Source organism: Podarcis liolepis (assembly GCF_965112155.1).
Source record: "Podarcis liolepis genome assembly, chromosome: 1".
Taxonomy (NCBI): Eukaryota; Metazoa; Chordata; class Lepidosauria; order Squamata; family Lacertidae; genus Podarcis; species Podarcis liolepis.
In genome coordinates, this window is record NC_139554.1 from 130,791,026 (window position 1) to 130,811,826 (window position 20,801).

Genomic DNA, 20,801 nt, shown 5'->3' on the forward strand with positions numbered 1-20,801 from the left:
TCGCATATATTATGAATGGTATTGTTATTAAAATATTATAGCATTTTATTTAGTTATTTAAAACATTCATCAATTATTACAAGTTGGTTTAAAAAAACCAAAACAAGTACAAATAATAATAATAATAATAATAATAATAATAATAATAATAATAAATTTTATTTATATCCCGCCCTCCCCAGCCGAGGCCGGGCTCAGGGTGGCTAACAACAATAAAATAATACAATATTCTAAAATCATTTCATTAAAATTAATTCAACTCAAATTGAAGGCAACCATTAGGATAAAACTCTGTCAAGATTGCCAAAGGAGGGAGTCAGGCTGTGCTCTGACCAAAGGCCTGGTGGAACAGCTCTGTCTTGCAGGCCCTGCGGAAAGATGTCAAGTCCCGCAGGGCCCTAGTCTCTTGTGGCAGAGCGTTCCACCAGATCGGAGCCACAGCCGAGAAAGCCCTGGCTCTGGTTGAGGCCAGCCTAACCTCTCTGTGGCCTGGGACCTTCAAGACGTTTTTATTTGAAGACTGTAAGGTCCTCTGTGGGACATACCAGGAGAGGCGGTCCCATAGGTACAAGGGTCCTAAGCAGTATAGGGCTTTAAAGGTTAAAACCAGCACCATGTAAACATGTAAACTAGCCAACAGATAAATGCACACAGCCCTGAAAAATCTTTGAGTTTAGAATGCCTGGAAGACAATAAAGTTGGTGCTAGATGCACAACTCCCTTGGAATAGCATATCACAGCTGTGGCATCAATATAAAAAAGAAAAAAGCCCTCTCTTTTGTTGTTTCATCTGTAAAAGATACGGCATTTGGAATAATGCATTAGCCAATGACGTTAGCAAGTTGTCAGGCTGATAAGAATGGGAGATGCTTCTTCTTCTTCTTCTTCTTCTTCCAAGTATGTTTTTATCAGTGTGCACAAACCCAGAAGATGACAAATGCACCCACAGAACTGCAGAAACAGCGCATACCTCTCATCCAAGATAATGATCAATTTAAAAATGCATACGCACATACCTAGTCTCAAAGCGGAGGGTGTCACTTCAATCTCTCCTCTGATTGGCTGAAATGCAGCCAGCTGGGCAGCTACATCTGTCTCGAAAGCATCGGGGCTGTTTCCATTTGTCAAACTAGCACTGGCGTCCTCAGACTTGGAGACGGACTCTTGCTCGTCGTACACAGCAATCAACTGCAAAATGAAATGTTACTTTATGAAACTTTTATAACGAGAAGGGGGAAGCACAACTAATGGAAACACAACTAATTACGACTTGGATCCAAAGAACTCTATGCGCACGATGACATGAGGATTTTCTCGCCTGACAGCCCCCAGCAGCAATAACCCCCCACCCACATTTCTGATTCATCTGCAAATGTTAGGATGGACTAATAATAATAATAATAATAATAATAATAATAATAATAATAGTAATAATAATTTATTTATACTCCGCCCATCTGGCTGGGCTTCCCCAGCCACTCTGGGCGGCTTCCAAAAAATATTAAAATACTGTAATACATCAAACATAGAATGTGATAGTATTTTATTACTTTTTTTAAAAAAAGTATTATCCTACAAGTAACTTAACAGCGCGGATGGCACTGTGGTACAAACCACTGAGCCTTGGCCTTGCCAATCGGAAGGTCGGTGGTTCGAATCCCCGCGATGGGGTGAGCTCCCGTTGCTCGGTCCCTGCTCCTGCCAACCTAGCAGTTTGAAAGCACGTCCAAGTGCAAGTAGATAAATAGGTACCGCTCCAGCAGGAAGGTAAATGGCATTTCTGTGCACTGCTCTGGTTTCGCCAGAAGTGGCTTAGACATGCTGGCCACATGACCTGGAAAAACTGTCTGCGGTTAAGTCCAGTCATGAATGACTCTGGGGTTGTGGCGCTCATCTCGCTTTACTGGCCAAAGTAGCCGACGTTTGTCCACAGACAGTTTCCCCTCTGTATTTTAAAATATAAAAACTGGCACCTTGAACTAAGCCTCAAAATGAACTGGCAAGAAGTGCAGATCAAAAGCTGTCCTAAGAGATATCTCAAGGTATATTGTAAAACAGAGAAAAATATGTGAAGACCAAATGTAAAGCGTTCATCTTACGGTACCCAAAAGGTAAACAGAAAGAACCATTCTGCAAATAAATAGTTCTGAACAGGTAGGAGGAATCTATAAGCAGGCCACCAAAGCATAATAAATGTTGTTCTGATGTTTTGTTTAGTTTTAACAGGGCATGAATACAGACTAAAGGCAACAATAATGGGAACATATTCACGTTCAAGTCTTCAAGCAAGTAGATAAGAACAGTTCGAGGCAAAATAACAAAGGTATGTGGGGAAAACAAATTGGGGGGTGGGAGAGGAAGCTTCTAGAAATGACAGTGGGAGCTGTGTTGCCCATACAGACGGTAAAGATAAATATCGTACAGCACTTTGATACAATAGACGGTGGATAACTGAGGGAATTGAGGTGGCTAATACCCAGAAAGCAGAATATAAAAGGGGGCAGGGAAATGCCAAAAGCACAGAGGAAAGGTCATCGAAGGCAAGCACATGTACAAACAGAGTAGACTGGGGAAGCATTGTAAATGAAATCAGATTTATTACAGAAAAGAAAACAAAAGTGTGTGGGGGGGGAGATGAAGAGGTCACCGTTCATCAAGCTGAAATAAGAAACTACTATGTAGAAACCCCCATCTGAAAAGAACTGGACCACACAATATGTGTTTGTGTGATAAGAAATAGAGTACCTTCTAAATAACAAATCATCATATCTATGCATCCTGCATTGGGAGAAAACAAATACAGCAAAATAAAGAAGATGGCCCAGATAAAATTCTGTAAAAAAAAGGAAAACATACAAGACTACAAGTAGTAGAATTAGCAGCTGTTTATTTTTTATCACATGGTGGTGCAGCGATAGACACAAGTACTATATTCATTTAACATTTCCATTTAACATTTGTTTAAAAACCCGAGGCATTTTTGTTGGGGATTGTAGGGAAAGACCTGCCAAAAAAGTTGAAAAACATCTTCATGTATGCGACAACGGCCGTGAGAGTTCTGGTAGCACAAGGATGGAAGACTGAAGAAACCCCAACTAAAGAATCATGGCAAGAAAAATTGATGGACTATGCAGAACTGGCAAAACTGCATATAAGCTATGGGACAAGGATAACTGTGACTTTAAGGATGAATGGGAACCCTTTACAAAGTATATGAAGACGCAACAAAGCGAACTGGACTCCTTGGCAGGTTTTGAATAAACATTCACAAACTTTTTATTGATAATAATCAGCTAAATAGTTTGAGGATCTATACAACTTTGTAACATGCAGAAAACAGCATTCTCAGAGAAACCAAAGACTGGAACTGAGGGAAACCGCGGGGGGGGGGGGGGGGGGGGTTTGTGTGGGAGGGGGGAGAGGGAGGAAAAATGGGGGGGGGGACAAGGATGATATGTTTCTGGATAATATGTCTTGTTATAATTTTGAATAAAAAAAGAGAAAAACTAAAAAACTAAAAAATTAAACACATTTACTGATAAAAAAAGAAGTACTATATCTAAAGCAGCAATGGTCAATGATAATGAAACTAAACCGTCAACAATATCTTGGTTTTACGAAGCAGGTGTTTTGCAGTGGACATCTCAAAGGCTTATAGAACAAAGTAAATACTTTAGACCCGTGACAATTAGAAAACATACTTTGGGGCTTTGAAATAAAACAACCAAACAGGGATATTCTCCCATAATTCCTGCCACAGCTTTGCCAAGTTTGATTTATATTGGGATATAAGTGGGAAAGAGCACTGTGTCTTCAATTCAAGATTGCAATAGTGTATGTTGGTGAGAACTTCCAGAAATGCTTGATTATTTGATCATGGAACAGCTGTCAGGCTGTCTGTTTTTCTGCTTATATTTTCTTTGTAATAGCTTTTGCTTATACATAAATAAAAAGTTTTTTTAAAACAACAACAACAGGGAAAGCTACAAGAAACATAATAATGCAATAGATACCTGCCTGAAGATATGAGATCAATAGAAACCTTAAGAGAACATGGGGAATTTCCACAATAGCATCCATCGTGGAAGATGGAAAATGTTTTTAGCAAGCACTGAAAAGAGCACAGCGCAGGGACCTGACTGATGTCAATAGGCTGTTGTTGTTTAGTTGTTTAGTCGTGTCCGACTCTTCGTGACCCCATGGACCAGAGCACGCCAGGCACTCCTGTCTTCCACTGCCAGGGTCTTTTCCAGGGAGTCTTCTCTTCTCATGAGGTGGCCAAAGTATTGGAGCCTCAGCTTCACAATCTGTCCTTTGTCAATAGGCAGGATGTTCCAAACTGTGGGTGCTTCCACATCAAAATATTGATTTCTTCCAAATACAGAATGGATATTATGTAGCACATGGATAGACAAACTAAGGCCCGGGGGCCAGATCTGGCCCAATCGCCTTCTAAATCTTGCCCACAGATGGTCCAGGAATCAGTGTGTTTTTACATGAGTAGAATGTGTCCTTTTATTTAAAATGAATCTCTGGGTTATTTGTGGGGCATATTAATTCGTTCATTATTTCCCCCCAAAATATAGTCTGGCCCCCCACAAGGTCTGAGGGACAGTGGACCGGCCCCCTGCTGAAAAAGTTTGCTGACCCCTGTAGCACCTGTAATTCCGCTTATCAAAGTGGCTGAGTGGGTAAGGTAAGGCGACTTCAATGGTAAACTGGTCCCAAGAGAAGACTCCCTGGAAAAGACCCTGATGTTGGGAAAGATGGAGGGCACAAGGAGAAGGGGACGACAGAGGATGAGATGGTTGGACAGTGTTCTCGAATCTACCAGCATGAGTTTGACCAAACTGTGGGAGGCAGTGGAATAAAGGAGTGCCTGGCGTGCTCTGGTCCATGGGGTCACGAAGAGTCGGACACGACTAAACGACTAAACAACAACAACAATAACATTTTATTTTTATCCTGCCCTCCCCAGCCGAAGCCGGGCTCAGCGCAGCTGACAACAGTAAAATAATACAACATTCTAAAACCATTTCATTATAAAATCAGTTCAAATCAAATTAATGGTAACCATTGGGCTAGAGTTCACCCATTGGAAGGAACAAGGCCTAAAATGGTTTTCAGGGTCACAACGTTGTTAAAAGGGTAGGAAGCAAGAAAGAGAGAGCAGGCCTCTTTTGGGGTACCATGGCTTTCGCGCCTCCACTCTCGAGGTGCAACCCAGCGCACCCCCTCAAAAGTAGTTTCTGCAGGGAAGACACAAGATTTACCCACTCTGGAAGAATGGCAGATGAAGGTGATGGACTATATGGAATTGGCAGAAATGACTGGCAAAATCCGAGACCAGGGAGAAGAAATGGTGGAGGAAGATTGGAAGAAATTTAAAGACCATCTGCAGAAATACTGTAAAATTAATGAATGTTAAAATGATGTTGGACTGAAAAGAAGTGGTTTTGGTAATAAGGTTAATAAAAATAGATAAATATAGATAATTATACGGACGAAAATATATAGTTATAATAGGTTAAGATACAGAGTAAAGATAAATGAAAGAGGGTAAGGATTTGCTGAAAAGACTTTGAAAACGGGAATACAAAAGGGGAGGTGTGAGGAGGTCAAGGAAATAAGCAAATGAGCTTAAAGATACTGAAAAATGGATTTATTCTTTTTTAAAATATTTTTTCCTCCTTCTTTTTTCTATTTCTTAGTTATCTTTTTTTGTACTTTGTATCATTTTCTTTTTTTTCTCCCTTCTTTCCAGGTCGCTTTTTTGTTAATTTTCTTGCTAGCTTGTGTTTGTTAGTTTTTCTTTGTTTTCTCTCTATGTGTAATTTTTTGCATAATCTCAATAAATATTTTATTAAAAAAGTAGTTTCTGCAGGTGGAAAGACCTTTTGGAATGACACAGGATGGGGGCAGACTGGGCAGAAATTGGAGGGGGGCTTGCATGTTTGGGAGTGTCTTCCACTCAAAGGGGGAATTCCTGTATTCCAGTTACTTCAGCTAAATAAAACGGAATGCAATGTCACATGTGCAAATTTAACTCTCTTCGGATGCTTGTATGAGCCAAGAAGAGAAAGGTAGGAGTGCTGTTTCCTTACATTTAAAATACTACTTTAACATCTCATTCTCTTTGTCACTTTGAAGATCTATGTCACAATGATACACTAAGGTTAGTAAAATAACAGAACAAAAAGACAAATATTTAAGGAAAGCCATTTGCCCGGGGCAAGGAAACAATGTGAAATAAGGAACTGGGTGGAAAAATAAGGAAAGAAAGAAAGAAGCATAGGGGGGGGGGTGAAATTTAACGGCTCAAAAGAAATTGACATTTTTGGGTCTCCTACTCATTTATAATTTGGTTGTAGAAAGAGTGTCAGCTTATGTTCACAAAGACATATTTTAGTAGCATCCACATGCATGATAATTAGGGCGGTAACATTGTGCCCCTCTTCAAATAAAGCATGCATACTTTTGGCAGGTCTCTTGCCATCCAATTTAAGTTCTGCATGGTGTTTATTTTTATTTAACATCAACACCCTGCCATTCCTCATAAAAAGAGCTAACGGCAAACAGCAACATCAAACCGCAAAGCAACAATGTAAAACATCAGTTGCAAAATATCATTAACGCACATTAACAAATGCAGCTGTAGAAAAGCAACATCAAGAGCAGAAGCAAGCGTTGTTATTCCAAATAAGCAGACTGTTAAAAGCTATACAACTCGAACAATCACCTGCAAGCCATAGAAGACGCCCAATTACGACCAATAGGTGTATGGCAACTGCTTTAGGACCAGAGTTGTACTGTGGGGAGGAGTTGTGGTGGACCACATGGCCACCCACTCTCCTCTGGGGGCAGGGAACGAAGTCCCATGTTGCCCAGGGGATCCTGGCTGCGTCATTGACCAGCCAGCCAATCCGCTGGTTGGTGGGGGGCTTGGCCAGGACCAATTAAGCTGAGGCACGAGCCAGAGGGCTTCCTCTTGGCTCACTTCTTCAAACTCCCTCCCTATTTTACAGATTTTTCTTCATTGGCCTTGCTATGGACCTCGGTTGGTCGCCGTTGAGGAGCCTGGTAGGAATTTTTCAACTTGGCAAAATTGGCATGGGGCCATATGGTTTTCGCCTACCTCGTAGCAATCGTCACAACTTTGTAAGGCTTTGGGGTTAGGCATTGTTTGACCTTAGGATGGGCAAGGGAGGTGTGGCCATCACCTGCCCCTCCAAGCTTAAGGGTATTCCGTTAAAGGAATCCGGGGGTGTGGATCTTGTCTGAAGGCCAGGGCTAGGGCCTTGACACAACCCCGTTGGGAACATCTGGGGGAGCTTGAGTTGGTCTGCATCGACGGGGCTCCCCCTGCTGGTAGTTTACCCTTACCCTGTGCAACGGGCAGGAGTCAGATATAGTCGGGTCCATTCAATGCCTAAGCCAATACCGCTCACAGTCTGTAATCAATAAAGCTGTGGCCAAAATTTACCCAATAACATGAACCTAATATCTGTGTCCTGGTGTGCTTTATACTTCACAAGGGGTCTAGACACGCAACATCCTTAGCCTGTAAAATTGAGGTGGTGGCTGGGCTGAGTCTTTCACTGACTGGAAGAGATATAATCCATTTCAACTCCCATCATTCCTGACCACTGGCCATACTAGCTGTGGCTAATGGACGGTGCTACGAACACAACATTACTACAATAGACCGCAACAGTGTGAAACAGTAGCAACACACACAAAAAAGGCCATGTTATTCAAGGCTGCATCAACAGAAGACTAGTGTCCAGGTTGAAGGACGTAATAAAAAAAAAGGTAAAGGACCCCTGACAGTTAAGTCCAGTCGCGAACGACTCTGGGGTTGCGGCGCTCATCTCGCCTTACTTGCCTAAGGAGCCGACGTTTGTCTGCAGACAGTTTTTTTCAGGTCATGTGGCCAGCATGACTAAGCCGCTTCTGGTAAAACCAGAGCAGCACACGGAAACGCCGTTTAACTTCCCACCGGAGCGGTACCTATTTATCTACTTGCACTTTGACGTGCTTTCGAACTGCTAGGTCGGCAGGAGCTGGGACCGAACAACGGGAGCTCACCTTGTCGCAGGGATTCGAACCGCCGACCTTCCAACCAGCAAGCCCAAGGCTCGGTGGTTTACACCACAGGATGTAATAGTACCACTCTATTCTGCCTTGGTCTGACCACACCTGGAGTACTGTGTCCATTTCTAGGCACCACAATTTAAGAGGGATGTTGACATGCTGGAACGTGTGAAAAGGAAGGTGACCAAGATGACAAAGGGTTTGGAAACTAAGCCTTAGGATGAAAGGTTGAGGGGGTTGGGTATGTCCAGCCTGGATAGGAGGAGACTGAGAGGAGATATGACAGCCATCATATCATCTTAAACACCTAAAGGGTTGTCACATGGAAGATGGAGCAAGCTTGTTTTCTCCTGCCCTGAAGGGTAGGACCCAGACCAATATAGTTGCATGAAAAGAGGTTCTGACTAAACATCAGGAATAATTTTCTGAAAGTTAAGAGCTGTTCAGTAGTGGAATGGACTCCCGTTTGGAATGGAGCCAACATTTGTCCACAGACAGTTTTTTCAGGTCATGTGGCCAGCATGACTAAGCCGCTTCTGGTGAAACCACAGCAGCACATGGAAACGCCATTTATCTTCCCGCCGGAGCCATACCTATTTATCTACATGCACTTTGATGTGCTTTTGAACTGCTACGTTGGCAGGAGCAGGGACCAAGCAACGGGAGCTCACCCCATCGCGGGGATTCGAACCACTGACCTTCTGATAGGCAAGTCCTGGGCTCTGTAGTTTAACTCACAGTGCCACCCGCGTCCCTAACCAGTGGGGTAGAGAGGCCCTTTTGGGGAGGGGGGAAGCACCTGTGTTCTGTTGTCATCACTGCTGGAAACGTCGGGTAAGATAGCATCAACATCCCTTTTATCCGTTGAGGTTTCCTTCCTTAAAAATTAAACCTGTGGGCTTGTGAAGTTTGGTCCAGAATTAGCTTATGGTCCACAAGATACCTTTCTTTCTCCAGGAAGAAAGGCTTTCATGGTGGCTTTCATGGTGGCAGCTCCCACTGGAGGGTTTGTAGTTGCCGCATCACAATCCTCGATTTGCATAAAGGCAGCAAGCAAAAGTGAAGTCAGGTTGCACAAGAGTAGTGAACGGGGCATGACGGTGAGAAGGGAGAAACACTGAAAGGCTGGAGGGGACGGGGGAAACTGGCAGTTTTAAACAATGGTAAAAATCTTAAAAAGCCAACAAAGGTCCGTATAAGTTAAAGCTATGGTTTTCCCAGTAGTGATGTATGGAAGTGAGAGCTGGACCATAAAGAAGGCTGATCGCCAAAGAATCGATGCTTTTGAATTATGATGCTGGTGGAGACTCTTGAGAGTCCCATGGACTGCAAGAAGATCAAACCTCTCCATTCTTAAGGAAATCAGTCCTGAGTGCTCACTGGAAGGACAGATCCTGAAGCTGAGGTTCCGATACTTTGGCCACCTCATGAGAAGAGAAGACTCCCTGGAAAAGACCCTGATGTTGGGAAAGATGGAGGGCACAAGGAGAAGAGGACAACAGAGGACAAGATGGTTGGATAGTGTTCTTGAAGCTACCAGCATGAGTTTGACCAAACTGCGGGAGGCAGTGGAAGACAGGAGTGCCTGGAGTGCTCTGGTCCATGGGGTCATGAAGAGTCGGACACGACTAAACAACTAAACAACAAGAGGTCTGAGTAATGTACTGTGGAATATTTGAGAGCTCTCATGAGGCAGCTGAGGAATGGAAGAGGGCGTAGTCTGAGTACACTGAGAAGGTAGAGAGATGAAGTTTTTTGTACTTTTTTTTTAAAAAAATAGGAATTTAGACAAAACATATTATCTTAAAACAATTTAATCAAGTATGAGGAGAACATTTTGGATGCCCCCAGAGCCTCTTGGTTAAATGAAACTTCACTATTTACTCACAGGTGAAATAAATATAGCATAAGCGTAAGAAGGTAAACACAGAGAGAGAGAGCCTTAAGGACCTGAGGAAATCTTAATATATGCCTTGAGAAACAAATATTTTAAAAAGCATGTCAGTCTCACATAGAACCCTGAACCCTAAAGAAAATGGTGAAGAATATACATGGAATGGAAGATTTAACCAATTACTAAATGTAATTAAAACACTGAAGTTTCAGCACTTCAGCAAACGGGGGGAGGGGGGAGAATTAGCACCTTTAAGTGGAGAGGGAAACAGTTGTGTTTTAAAGCATTTATATAATTGTAACTCAAGGCAATTAGTTTATATCAATTGTATACCATTTCAAACATTTCATAAGCACTTGTTTTTCCTTTTTTTAAATGTGGAACCAGATTAGCACTTTCAATTAGGTTAGAAAGGTAAGATTCTTATTAACCTCTTCCTGAGTACGCTAAAAACAACAACAACACGTGACTACCCTAATTTAGTATCACTTAAGTCGAGCCCGAGAGATACTTCTCTTCCTTCCCCAATCTCTGAAGCCTGGAGAGGGAGGAAAGATGCCGTCAATGAAGGAGGGAAACCCACAACTGAACCTACATGCAATTAAATTCATCAGTTTTCAAGTACTGCCAGGTTAAGAATCGTTTAAAGAAATAAATATATTCCTTTTAACAACATATTAGATAATTAAAGAGGTTACATTGGAAGACGGAATGCACAAGTCTTGCCAAATTTCCAGAGTTTCTCCAGTGAAATGACTGATTGATTGATCTATTCAGCCCCGTGAAGACCACTACCGTAAGCAAGGCATTATTCAAAACCATGGCAGGAACCCCATGTCTTTTTCCGATGCAGACGTACTACATCTCCCATTATCTTTTGCTACTGACCATGCTGACCGATGGGAGTTATAGTCCAATACATAGAGGACCACAGGTTTCCGATCACTTTTCTTTTTTCATTGTAACTTGGAACAAGACACAAAATCCCTGTTTTTATTAAGTGATCAAATGTTCTCCCCTCTTTTTATTTTTGCTTTTTTCAAAAACAAATAAAAACTGCTCGCACATCCTAAACATGCAGGGAACCGCTTAAAGACAATGTTTCCTCATATTTGCAACCTGCTTTTCTATTAAAAATAGAACTCCATAAAGCTCATAAAAATTGCACCGGTTGAAATAATTAAAATAACAGCAATCTTAAAGGCAGTCAGACTAAGCCAGCAAAGAACCTCAGAAGGATAACTTGTACTCACTCAGTAGTCCCAACACAGTTTAAAACATATCCCCAAAAGGTTTGCTAGAATAAATGTGTTTTCACTGCCCACTGAACAGCAAGCAAAGAGGGAACCAGACAGAACTCCTTTGGGTCTCTCAATTTGGCAGTCATTTAGCAAATTACATCTACCTTTCAAGCTGCTGAATACCTTTGGTGCAGGCCTCCAGTGTGTATATCACACTGGGACCACTACAGAAAATGGCACGTTCATGTTCTTGTACGTGCTCTGATAGATTTGGGTTTGCTCCTTCAAGTTTACTTTCCCACGCAGTTAAAAGTAACACATGTCAGATTACATTGGTCCCTTGGTTCTCAAACGCCTTGGGACTCAAACAAGTTGGAACCACAACACTGCCAACCTGGAAGTAAGTGTTCCGGTTTGCGAACTTTTTTTGGAGCGCAAACGTTCTCCGTTTGGAGTGTTACACTGACAGTTTGAGTGCCACACTTCTGTTTGGAGCGTTACGCTGAAGTCTGTCTGTTTTTGCTATTTATTTTGCGTTTTTGTGGCTCTTTGTGTGTGTGTGTGACTGTGTGGAACCCAGTTCAGCTACTGATTGATTGTGTGACTGCAGTACATTGTTTATTGCTTTCATTTTATGAGTCAATGATCTCATTAGATAGTAAAATTCATGTTAAATTGCTATTTGGGGGAACGGATTAACCCATTTTGCATTACTTTCTATGGGAAAGCGCGCCTTGGTTTTGGAACACTTTGGTTTTGGAACGGACATCCAGAACAGACTAAGTTTGAGAACCAAGGTACCACTGTATTCTAGCTCTCGGGTCTACCAAGTGAGGCTGTAACAAAGCAGCTTGTTTATGCAAACCAAAAAGCAAAGCATCATGTGCTTTATATACAAATCTTGCATCAATTCGTTGGGCTGCAGCAGGAAGGAGTATTTGGAGAAAATTGCATCCTTTCTTCATCCAACAGGAGTATCCAGGAGCCAGAGTTCTGTTCACTGGAATTCTACATTCAATCCCTCAATTTATTTTCTCAAGAATCAGTTGTTTTCAATATGCGGCTTCATATTATCTGTTGCAATATTTCATTTCATTTCTACTTTGTGATGGGAAGAAGCTACATAACTTGAAAAACAATGTTCAAGGTCTATGAGAAAATAAGATGCGTGGGATTTGCTTCTAGAGTAACATGTATAAGTTTCTCTGACTAGAAAGATATATATATTATAGTGTGGCTACTCTTTCAAACCTGGGTGCGCAAGCATGCATTCAACTGCTAAGATTTTAACATTTGAGATTTATTCTTGTACAAGCTGGGGGATGAAACAAAGAGAACCTTATCAGACTGAAATAAATACACCAAAAGGCCATTTCTCTTTTTGTGCTTGGCAAGATGCATGTTCAACATTATTTGTAGACCCATTTCATTATTTTCAGCTATAAACAAGACTGCTCCTGAGTTTTGAATGATAAGAAATGCCCTTATTTCTTCTTTCCATTTGTCCAAACGTGACGCACAACAAGGAAGACTATAAACTTCAATTGAAGGTTGGCTCTATTTCTGAACCTGCAGAATCAACATGAAAGACAATAATAATAATAATAATAATAATAATAATAATAATAATAATAATTTATTATTTATACCCCGCCAATCTGGCTGAGTTTCCCCAGCCACTCTGGGCGGCTCCCAATCAGTGTTAAAAACAGTACAGCGTTACATATTAAAAACTTCCCTGAACAGGGCTGCCTTAAGATGTCTTCTCAATGTCAGGTAATTATTTATCTCTTTGACATCTGATGGGAGGGCGTTCCACAGGGCGGGCGCCACTACCAAGAAGGCCCTCTGTCTGGTTCCCTGTAGCCTCACTTCTCGCAATGAGGGAACCGCCAGAAGGCCCTCGGCGCTGGATCTCAGTGTCCAGGCTGAACGATGGGGGTGGAGACGCTCCTTCAGGTATACAGGACCGAGGCCGTTTAGGGCTTTAAAGGTCAGCACCAACACTTTGAATCGTGCTCGGAAACGTACTGGGAGCCAATGCAGATCTCTCAGAACCGGTGTTATGTGGTCCCGGCGGCCACTCCTAGTCACCAGTCTAGCTGCCGCATTCTGGATTAATTGCAGTTTCCGGGTCACCTTCAAAGGTAGCCCCACGTAGAGCGCATTGCAGTAGTCCAAGCATGAGATAACTAGAGCATGCACCACTCTGGTGAGACAGTTCGCGGGCAGGTAGTGCTTGGCGTGCTCTGGTCCATTGGGTCACAAAGAGTCGGACACAACTAAACGACTAAACAACAACAACAACAGTCTTGGCACCCCTTTATCTCTCTCCCACTCTCAGACTTTCTGCCATGCCTACTCCTACTTCCCACAGTGGTAACATATTCCAACCTCCAAACACAAGGTATTCCAGCAAGTTGGACACAAAACTGATCAGCTACGAAAGGGCCATGAAGTGGTTTTCATGTGCAGGTTTACTGCCCCAAATAATTGAGTTCTCCAGTAAGTCAGCAGGCCATGTCTTGCCAATGGGCCAATAGTTGGCTACGTCAGGAGTGTAGAAAGCAATTGGGATACCAGTGCTACAGGATCTGATAAATGCTTGTGTTCAAATGGCTCCAAGCCTGATTTTTAAGGAACCTAACAAAACACACACAAAAGTTGAAAAAAACAACAACATGTGAGTGGCAGATCTCTGCAGAATGAGTTCTACTTTTCAACATTACCATTAGAGTTCGTTTCGCCGAACTCCTCTGTAACATTTGGGGAACAATTTTGTTAAGAGAAGCTAAGTACCAGTACTTTTAGGGGAAATGCAACCTTTAAAATTTTGCATGATTTAAAGTAGTTCATCTTCATTTCCCCAAATGCTCTACAGCAAAAAAAAAAAAAAAGGGTTTCAAAAATGTGCTTAAAATCCCAGAGAGATTTCTTTCTGTAGTGAGAAATGAAAAGGAAAGTATCCTTAGTCAATCTGAGAATGTATTTTATGCAAATCGTCTCTCAAAAATATTTCCTGGGAAACTTTCCTACAGGAATACAGCAGATATGGGTCATCCATAATATATACTATATTGAAACTGCTACGGCGTACCAATATTTAGAGAATTATTAATATTAGCGTAGGGCAATTTCCTGAACACATGCAACGTTGAAAGAAAGCTGCAAAACTATTCAAAAAGTGAAAAATAATTTTCATTTAAGTTGTCAAATATGTACAGATCCTCTTTTTGGAGCAAAATTACACGCTCGGTCCACTCACAAGATGCCCAGCAGTAAATATAGGCATATTACATTTCAACAATTGCACACACATGTAAAACTGAGAAGAAAAGTTCATTCTTTCATGTTTTGACCACACAGAAAGAATCCCTATCATCGACAATGGAGCGCTAATGAACCAGCACTGATTGCAGTTTCCATTTTTAAAAGAGGTATTCATAAATCCGGTAAATAAAATGCAGCAGAGCTTGGGTAAAGATCACTAGTTGAACCTCACTTATCTATTGCACATCTGCCACACCGCATTATTTTACTGCTCAAGCGTCAATTTTGCATTTCAATGCAGCAGCAGCAGCAACGCCATCAGATTAATGCCCAAGACATTTCAGCTGTGTGGCACACAAGTGTGTGGACGTACAGGAATATTATGCATGGTCTGTATCATTGACACTAAGCAAAGGAAATGTGATTAGTACCAAATTGCATCAGACAGGGGAATCGGAAAGCTGTCAAACACAATGACATGGATTCAGTATTTAGAAGGTAGAATGGGGGAAATAAAGGGAGCTGGCCAGCCTGGCGCAGAGACAGCAATAACACACAGCCGCTATGATAAATTAATTCATTTACTTATGAAAAATTAGAGGCTTCCACACGCAGCTCTCATTTATAATCCTGTCAATCAGCCTAAGTAAATAAAAAGCCCGTAAGATTCAACATACTGCACATGAGCAAGAGAGGAAAATGGGGGGGGGGGTTGCATTTAATTTTAGACTTTTTTAAAAAGCATCCACTCATTATTATATAGTTACTAATGCAAAGATATGTAATGTTTTTAAATTTTTATTTTGATGAATAGCACTAGTTTTCTTTTTAAAACCAGAAGATTGTGAAATTAAACACCTGGTATCCATATAAACTGAGTTCCTATCCTAGTGAAAGTATCTAGTGTTACATCCCAATACACCAGAAAAAGCTGTCTCTCTCTTCTTCTTCTTTTAAACATGTAACAAGCTTTGTTAATAGCCTTACAATACAGTACATTACATATATATAGTACATCTCTTAAAGTAAATTGAAATTCCAGTCATGTACACAAAAAATGAAAAAACCCCATATACATATTTTCTTGCATAATTATGAACCTTAAGCTTCAGCTGTATTTATGCTACTTTTTATGTGATTATTAACAAAAATTATTAGCAAAGATTATTAACAAAAAATATCATAACGACTTTGGACTGCCTGTCAATTCCCTTGTATGATTTTATTCTAATAGTGAATGTACCTACCATTATTAATCTATTCTTTATATATTCTCTAATACATTCTTACAGCAATTTGTACCATTGCTCTTCTTTCTCATATATTTCTTTATCCAAGGTCAATCAAAAGCTGCCATAGACGAAAAACCACCGGTATATTTTTGCAGATATCTCTTATATTTATCCCATTTTTGTGCAAATCCTTGTCTTGAACTACCCCTTAGGCTGTTGGTCAATTGCACCATTTCCATTTCCATGAAAAAGCTGTCTCAATATCATGAGCAACAACAATATGGTCAAGTCAACATAGTTGATGTCAGTTCACCAATATCATCGCATTTTATCTTCCTGAGATGCCAACCAGCTGGAAAACTACTGGGTCAGTTTGTTTTAGAAACCCCTCATGCCAGGTGAGGGAGGCAAGAAATGGCATTTTCCACCTCCTCCCGGTCTCCAAATTGATTTTCTTATACAGTGGTACCTTGGTTCTCAAACGCCTTGGGACTCAAACAACTTGGAACCCAAAAACTGCAATCGCGGAAGTAACCAGAGGTACCACTGTATAGTGGTTTAGATATACAAAGCACAGAACACACTTTCACGAGGTATGAAGATCTTGTAAGACCTTTAGAAGTCCATAAATATAATTTCTCACATCTTTCTTTTTTGCTGTTGAAATAATATAAAGTTGTAGCAGCTGCGTTTAAGGACAAGCATTAAGAGATGAAGAACATCTGACAATTTTGGTGTGCACGGCGATGCGTTTTAAATCCATGTGTGATGGGCCGAACACAACATTTGTTAATTTTTAAAGTGCAGGCTATTTGCTGAGACTGAACACACCAATCAAGCATCATCATTGTTTATAATAATTTCAGAAGTTGTTGTGAGAAACACATTTTCATAAGCTGATTATGTATATGTTTAAAATATATGTATTTGCTGATATTTTTATGTTTCCGAGGTGTTTTTGCTGCAATTTGTGTTCCTAGTTTGAAAACCATTGTAAATGGTATTTCAGGTCTATTACAAGCTTATTTTAGATAGTGTTTTTAAACAGAGGGTGGGATTCAACATTGTGCTCTTCCAAATGTTCCATCTGTGTAAAGCTCTACAGCTTGGCAGAAGGAGTGATCCCTGCTCTCCGCCCCCCACATGACTTTTCTAGGGGTAAATTGTTTTCTGGATTCCTAATACCTTTGGGCTCAAGGAACTAGTTTCCGGTTCAATGTCTGTTGCTTTAGTTGAAAAACTTCAATGTTCCACAAGAAATCAAAAATTTCACAACGTGTATTCCAGGGCCAGATTTAGGTAATGAAGGTAATGGGGCCCTTTATATGTCCAGCTGTCCTTTGTCAACAACAAATTGTCGCTCTTTTTTGTGTTGAATGTATGCTATAGGGTAATTTATGGACCTGATAGGTATCTAAAGCCATTTGCACATAACAAAACATGTATTTTATCAAAGTAATTGTTGAACTGAAGTAAAATTAAGAAGTATATTAATAATGAAATAGTTATTAAGCTCTAACTGTATGTAGGTTTTATTTTATTTGTTTTTTATCTTATATTTTGGCAATGTACATCCCCGTTTCTTCCCCCTTTAAATTTTTTTGGGGCCCCCAAGAGAGTGGGGCCCTAAGCTATAGCTTGTTTAGCTTATACATAAATCTGGCACTGGTGTATTCATCAAAATAGAGTTTTTAATCAAATCATGGGCAGAACTTCACTGAATACTGCCAAAGAAAGGGAAATTGCGTCATAATGGTGAAGTGGAGGAAAATGTGGGGTATGGGCCCTGCAAATCGGCGTCTGAACCTGAGGGTTTGTTTGCCGATATCAAGGCTCTGTCAAGGCTTTGGGAAAGCTATTCCTCCCCTGGTTGCAGCCAGAGCAGAGAAAACAAGGTAGAGACCTTTTTAATGGGTTTTATTCAATCCTAATAGTGAGAGACAAAAGAATGCAACAAGCCTTAACAATGGCATTGCTGCAAACTGGGCTCCTCCTCCCTAGCAACTGCATCTTCCTATACGATGGCCACTCGTAGTCAAATGTCTCTGATTCCATTGTTCCTGCACCCTTAAACGAACACCGAGTTCTGGGGGAAGGGGGATCAGAATACTCTCCAGTGACAACGTGTCAGCTGGCTGCCCTTCCTCAGTTCCCCCCTCCTTCTTCTTTGTTGTTGTTGTTTAGTCGTTTAGTTGTGTCCAACTCTTTGTGACCCCATGGACCAGAGCATTCCAGGCACTTCTGTCTTCCACTGCCTTCCGCAGTTTGGTCAAACTCTTGCTGGTAGCTTCGAGAGCACTGTCCCACCATCTCGTCCTCTGTCGTCCCCTTCTCCTTGTGCCCTCCATCTTTCCCAAGTCTTTTCCAGGGAGTCTTCTCATGAGGTGGCCAGTATTGGAGCCTCAGCTTCAGGATCTGTCCTTCCAGTGAGCACTCAGGGCTGATTTCCTTAAGAATGGAGAGGTTTTATCTTCTTGAAGTCCATGGGACTCTCAAGAGTCTCCTCCAACACCATCATTCAAAAGCATCAATTCTTCGGCGATCAGCCTTCTTTATGGTCCAGCTCCTACTTCCATACATCACTACTGGGAAAACCATAGCTTTAACTATACGGACCTTTGTTGGCAAGGTGATGTCTCTACTTTTTAAGATGCTGTCTCCTTCTTCTAACACTTCCCAATTCTTCTGTTCACCTATCTCTGAGCTGTGACTTCCCTGAAACTCCTCAAAGCCCTGCTGTAAATCAATGCTGCATTCATCTCCTCCTGCAGTGTCAAGAGGGGTGGGTGATCTCCACCATTCCTCCTCCTCCCTCTCGCCCTCTTGAGTCCAATCCCTGATAGCTGATTAGTCTGCAGGTTCACAATTCCAGAAATGAGCAGAAAGGTAACGTTGGCTGACACCAAAGAACTCCCAACTCCAGAAGGCAAAGTGGTGGATTTGCCATTTCATTCCACTGCTATGTGGTACTTACGGGGTCCTCGCCACGGGATCACATTCACCCAGTGCTATACCAGCTGCACTGGCTCCCGATGGAGTACAGGACCAAGTTTAAGGTGCTGGTTTTAACCTTTAAAGCCCTATACAGCCTAGGACCCTTGTATCTACGGGACCACCTCTCCTGGTATGCCCCACGGAGGACCTTACGGTCTGCTAAAAACAACACCTTGAAGATCCTGGGCCCCAGGGAAATTAGACTGGCCTTGACTAAAGCCAGGGCCTTTTTGGCCGTGGCCCCAACCTAGTAGAATGCTCCCGCACAAGAGATCAGGGCCCTGCAGGATTTGACATCTTTCCACAGGGCCTGCAAGACGGAGCTGTTCCGCCAGGAGTTTGGGCAGGATGCGGTTTGACTTACTTTCCTTTGTATAAAACAAGCCCGAAGGAGCCCCCAACCCGCTCAGAGGTCCTTGTATGATCAGTGGAAACAGTTGGTCCTGGCAATTATTAAACACTCTCAGTTCCACCCTGATAATTGCCACCTGCCTGGATTTTAACTTGTCTTAATTAATTTTAAGATGTATTTTAATTAATTGATGTCTGTTTTTATGCTGATTGTGTTGTTTTTATGATGTTAGCCGCTCTGAGCCTGGCCTCGGCTGGGATACAAATACAATATTATTATTATTATTATTATTATTATTATTATTATTATTATTATTCCAGAAGAAACATGATTAGACAAAAATGACCGAGGTTACTGACCAACATTCTAAAATTATCTACACACTAGTCCATAAGATTCATGGCTGTTAGGCTGTAACAATTTTTATCCGATGCGTATTTTAAGTTTTAGATGCTAAGAGACAGGCAATTATAAATGGCACTTTGACTCATGGTGCTACAAAATGCAATCAATCAAGAGGCTTTAAAATTAGATTTACTAGTAATCTTAATCTCTGCTGCCAAATTTTCAGCTGATGGCAATTTCCCCCACAAATACACATTCGCATTTATGGATCGCTCAGATGGAGGGCTTCCTAACAAAACACAAATGCAAACTGATCTGGAACAACATTATCCACACATAAAAATAAAAATACTAGCTGTTATCAAGGCATGCTTTGCAAATCAAGTTACCAGACTATACTACATATAAGCTACACCGCAATGGCTTATGTAGCCAATGGACACTGGTTTTCTCAAATTGATGCTTTTCAGCACTGGTCTACACAAAAGCAGTTGCTGCAGTACTTTGGGAGAATATTTTAAGTTCCAGGCAGAATTTGATGTTGCAGACCCTGGTGTTGCAAACGTGAATGCTTGTTTGCATGGGGTGTGTGAGTGTGTAGAAACGAGCCTACTAGATGAAGATAAAATTTACATTCATTGCTCTGATCGCTTATGCCTCTGGCCTTGCCCACTACTGGTAGGGATATGGTTGCAAATAAAGAGATAATGCAGAGGCGGCCAGGAATTTCCCCTTTGTTGTCAAAAATCATAATGAGCCTTAGTCCGCTTGGGTACTGCCAATCACCCCACCACCGACTCCCGTATTATCACATCTTTTGTAAGATACTCTCAGGCAGCTTTTGACAGAGAAGATGATCTCCATCCACTATAGCAAATAGGCAGACTTTACCCACCTTGGAAGTGAATGATTTCTGGTTTCAGCAGATTTTCCAGCACACCAGTTTTCTTTGGGGGGGGGATATAAAGGATGAAGAGGGATGCGGGTGGTGCTGTGGTCTAAACCACAGAGTCTAGGGCTTGCCGATCAGAAGGTCGGCGGTTCGAATCCCCGTGATGGGGTGAGCTCCCGTTGCTCGGTCCCTGCTCCTGCCAACTTAGCAGTTCAAAAGCACATCAAAGTGCAAGTAGATAAATAGGTACCTCTCCGGCGGGAAGGTAAACAGTGTTTCTGTGTGCTGCTCTGGTTTTGCCAGAAGCAGCTTAGTCATGCTGGCCACATGACCCAGAAAAACTGTCTGGCTCCCTCGGCCTATAGAGTGAGATGAGCACGTAACCCCAGAGTCATTCGCGACTGGACTTAAATGTCAGGGCTACTTTTAAAAGGCAAAGGGAACCCTGACCATTAGGTCCACCGGGGTTGCGGTGCTCATTTCGCTT

The 20,801-nt window shown here is 41.7% G+C and overlaps 1 protein-coding gene and 1 long non-coding RNA gene across 3 annotated transcripts in view; one reads left to right on the forward strand and one right to left on the reverse strand.

Annotated features, from left to right (window-relative positions):
- PARD3B (par-3 family cell polarity regulator beta) overlaps nt 1–20,801 on the reverse strand; it is a 579,832-nt gene that overhangs the window by 454,184 nt on the left and 104,847 nt on the right. For both annotated transcript variants that reach the window (XM_083472433.1, XM_083472434.1), the window contains exon 3: nt 1,017–1,188. In XM_083472433.1, the coding sequence (XP_083328559.1) occupies nt 1,017–1,188 (172 nt within the window). The remainder of the gene's footprint in view (nt 1–1,016; nt 1,189–20,801) is intronic.
- LOC310693554 overlaps nt 1–20,801 on the forward strand; it is a 278,269-nt gene that overhangs the window by 250,728 nt on the left and 6,740 nt on the right. The window lies entirely within an intron of this gene.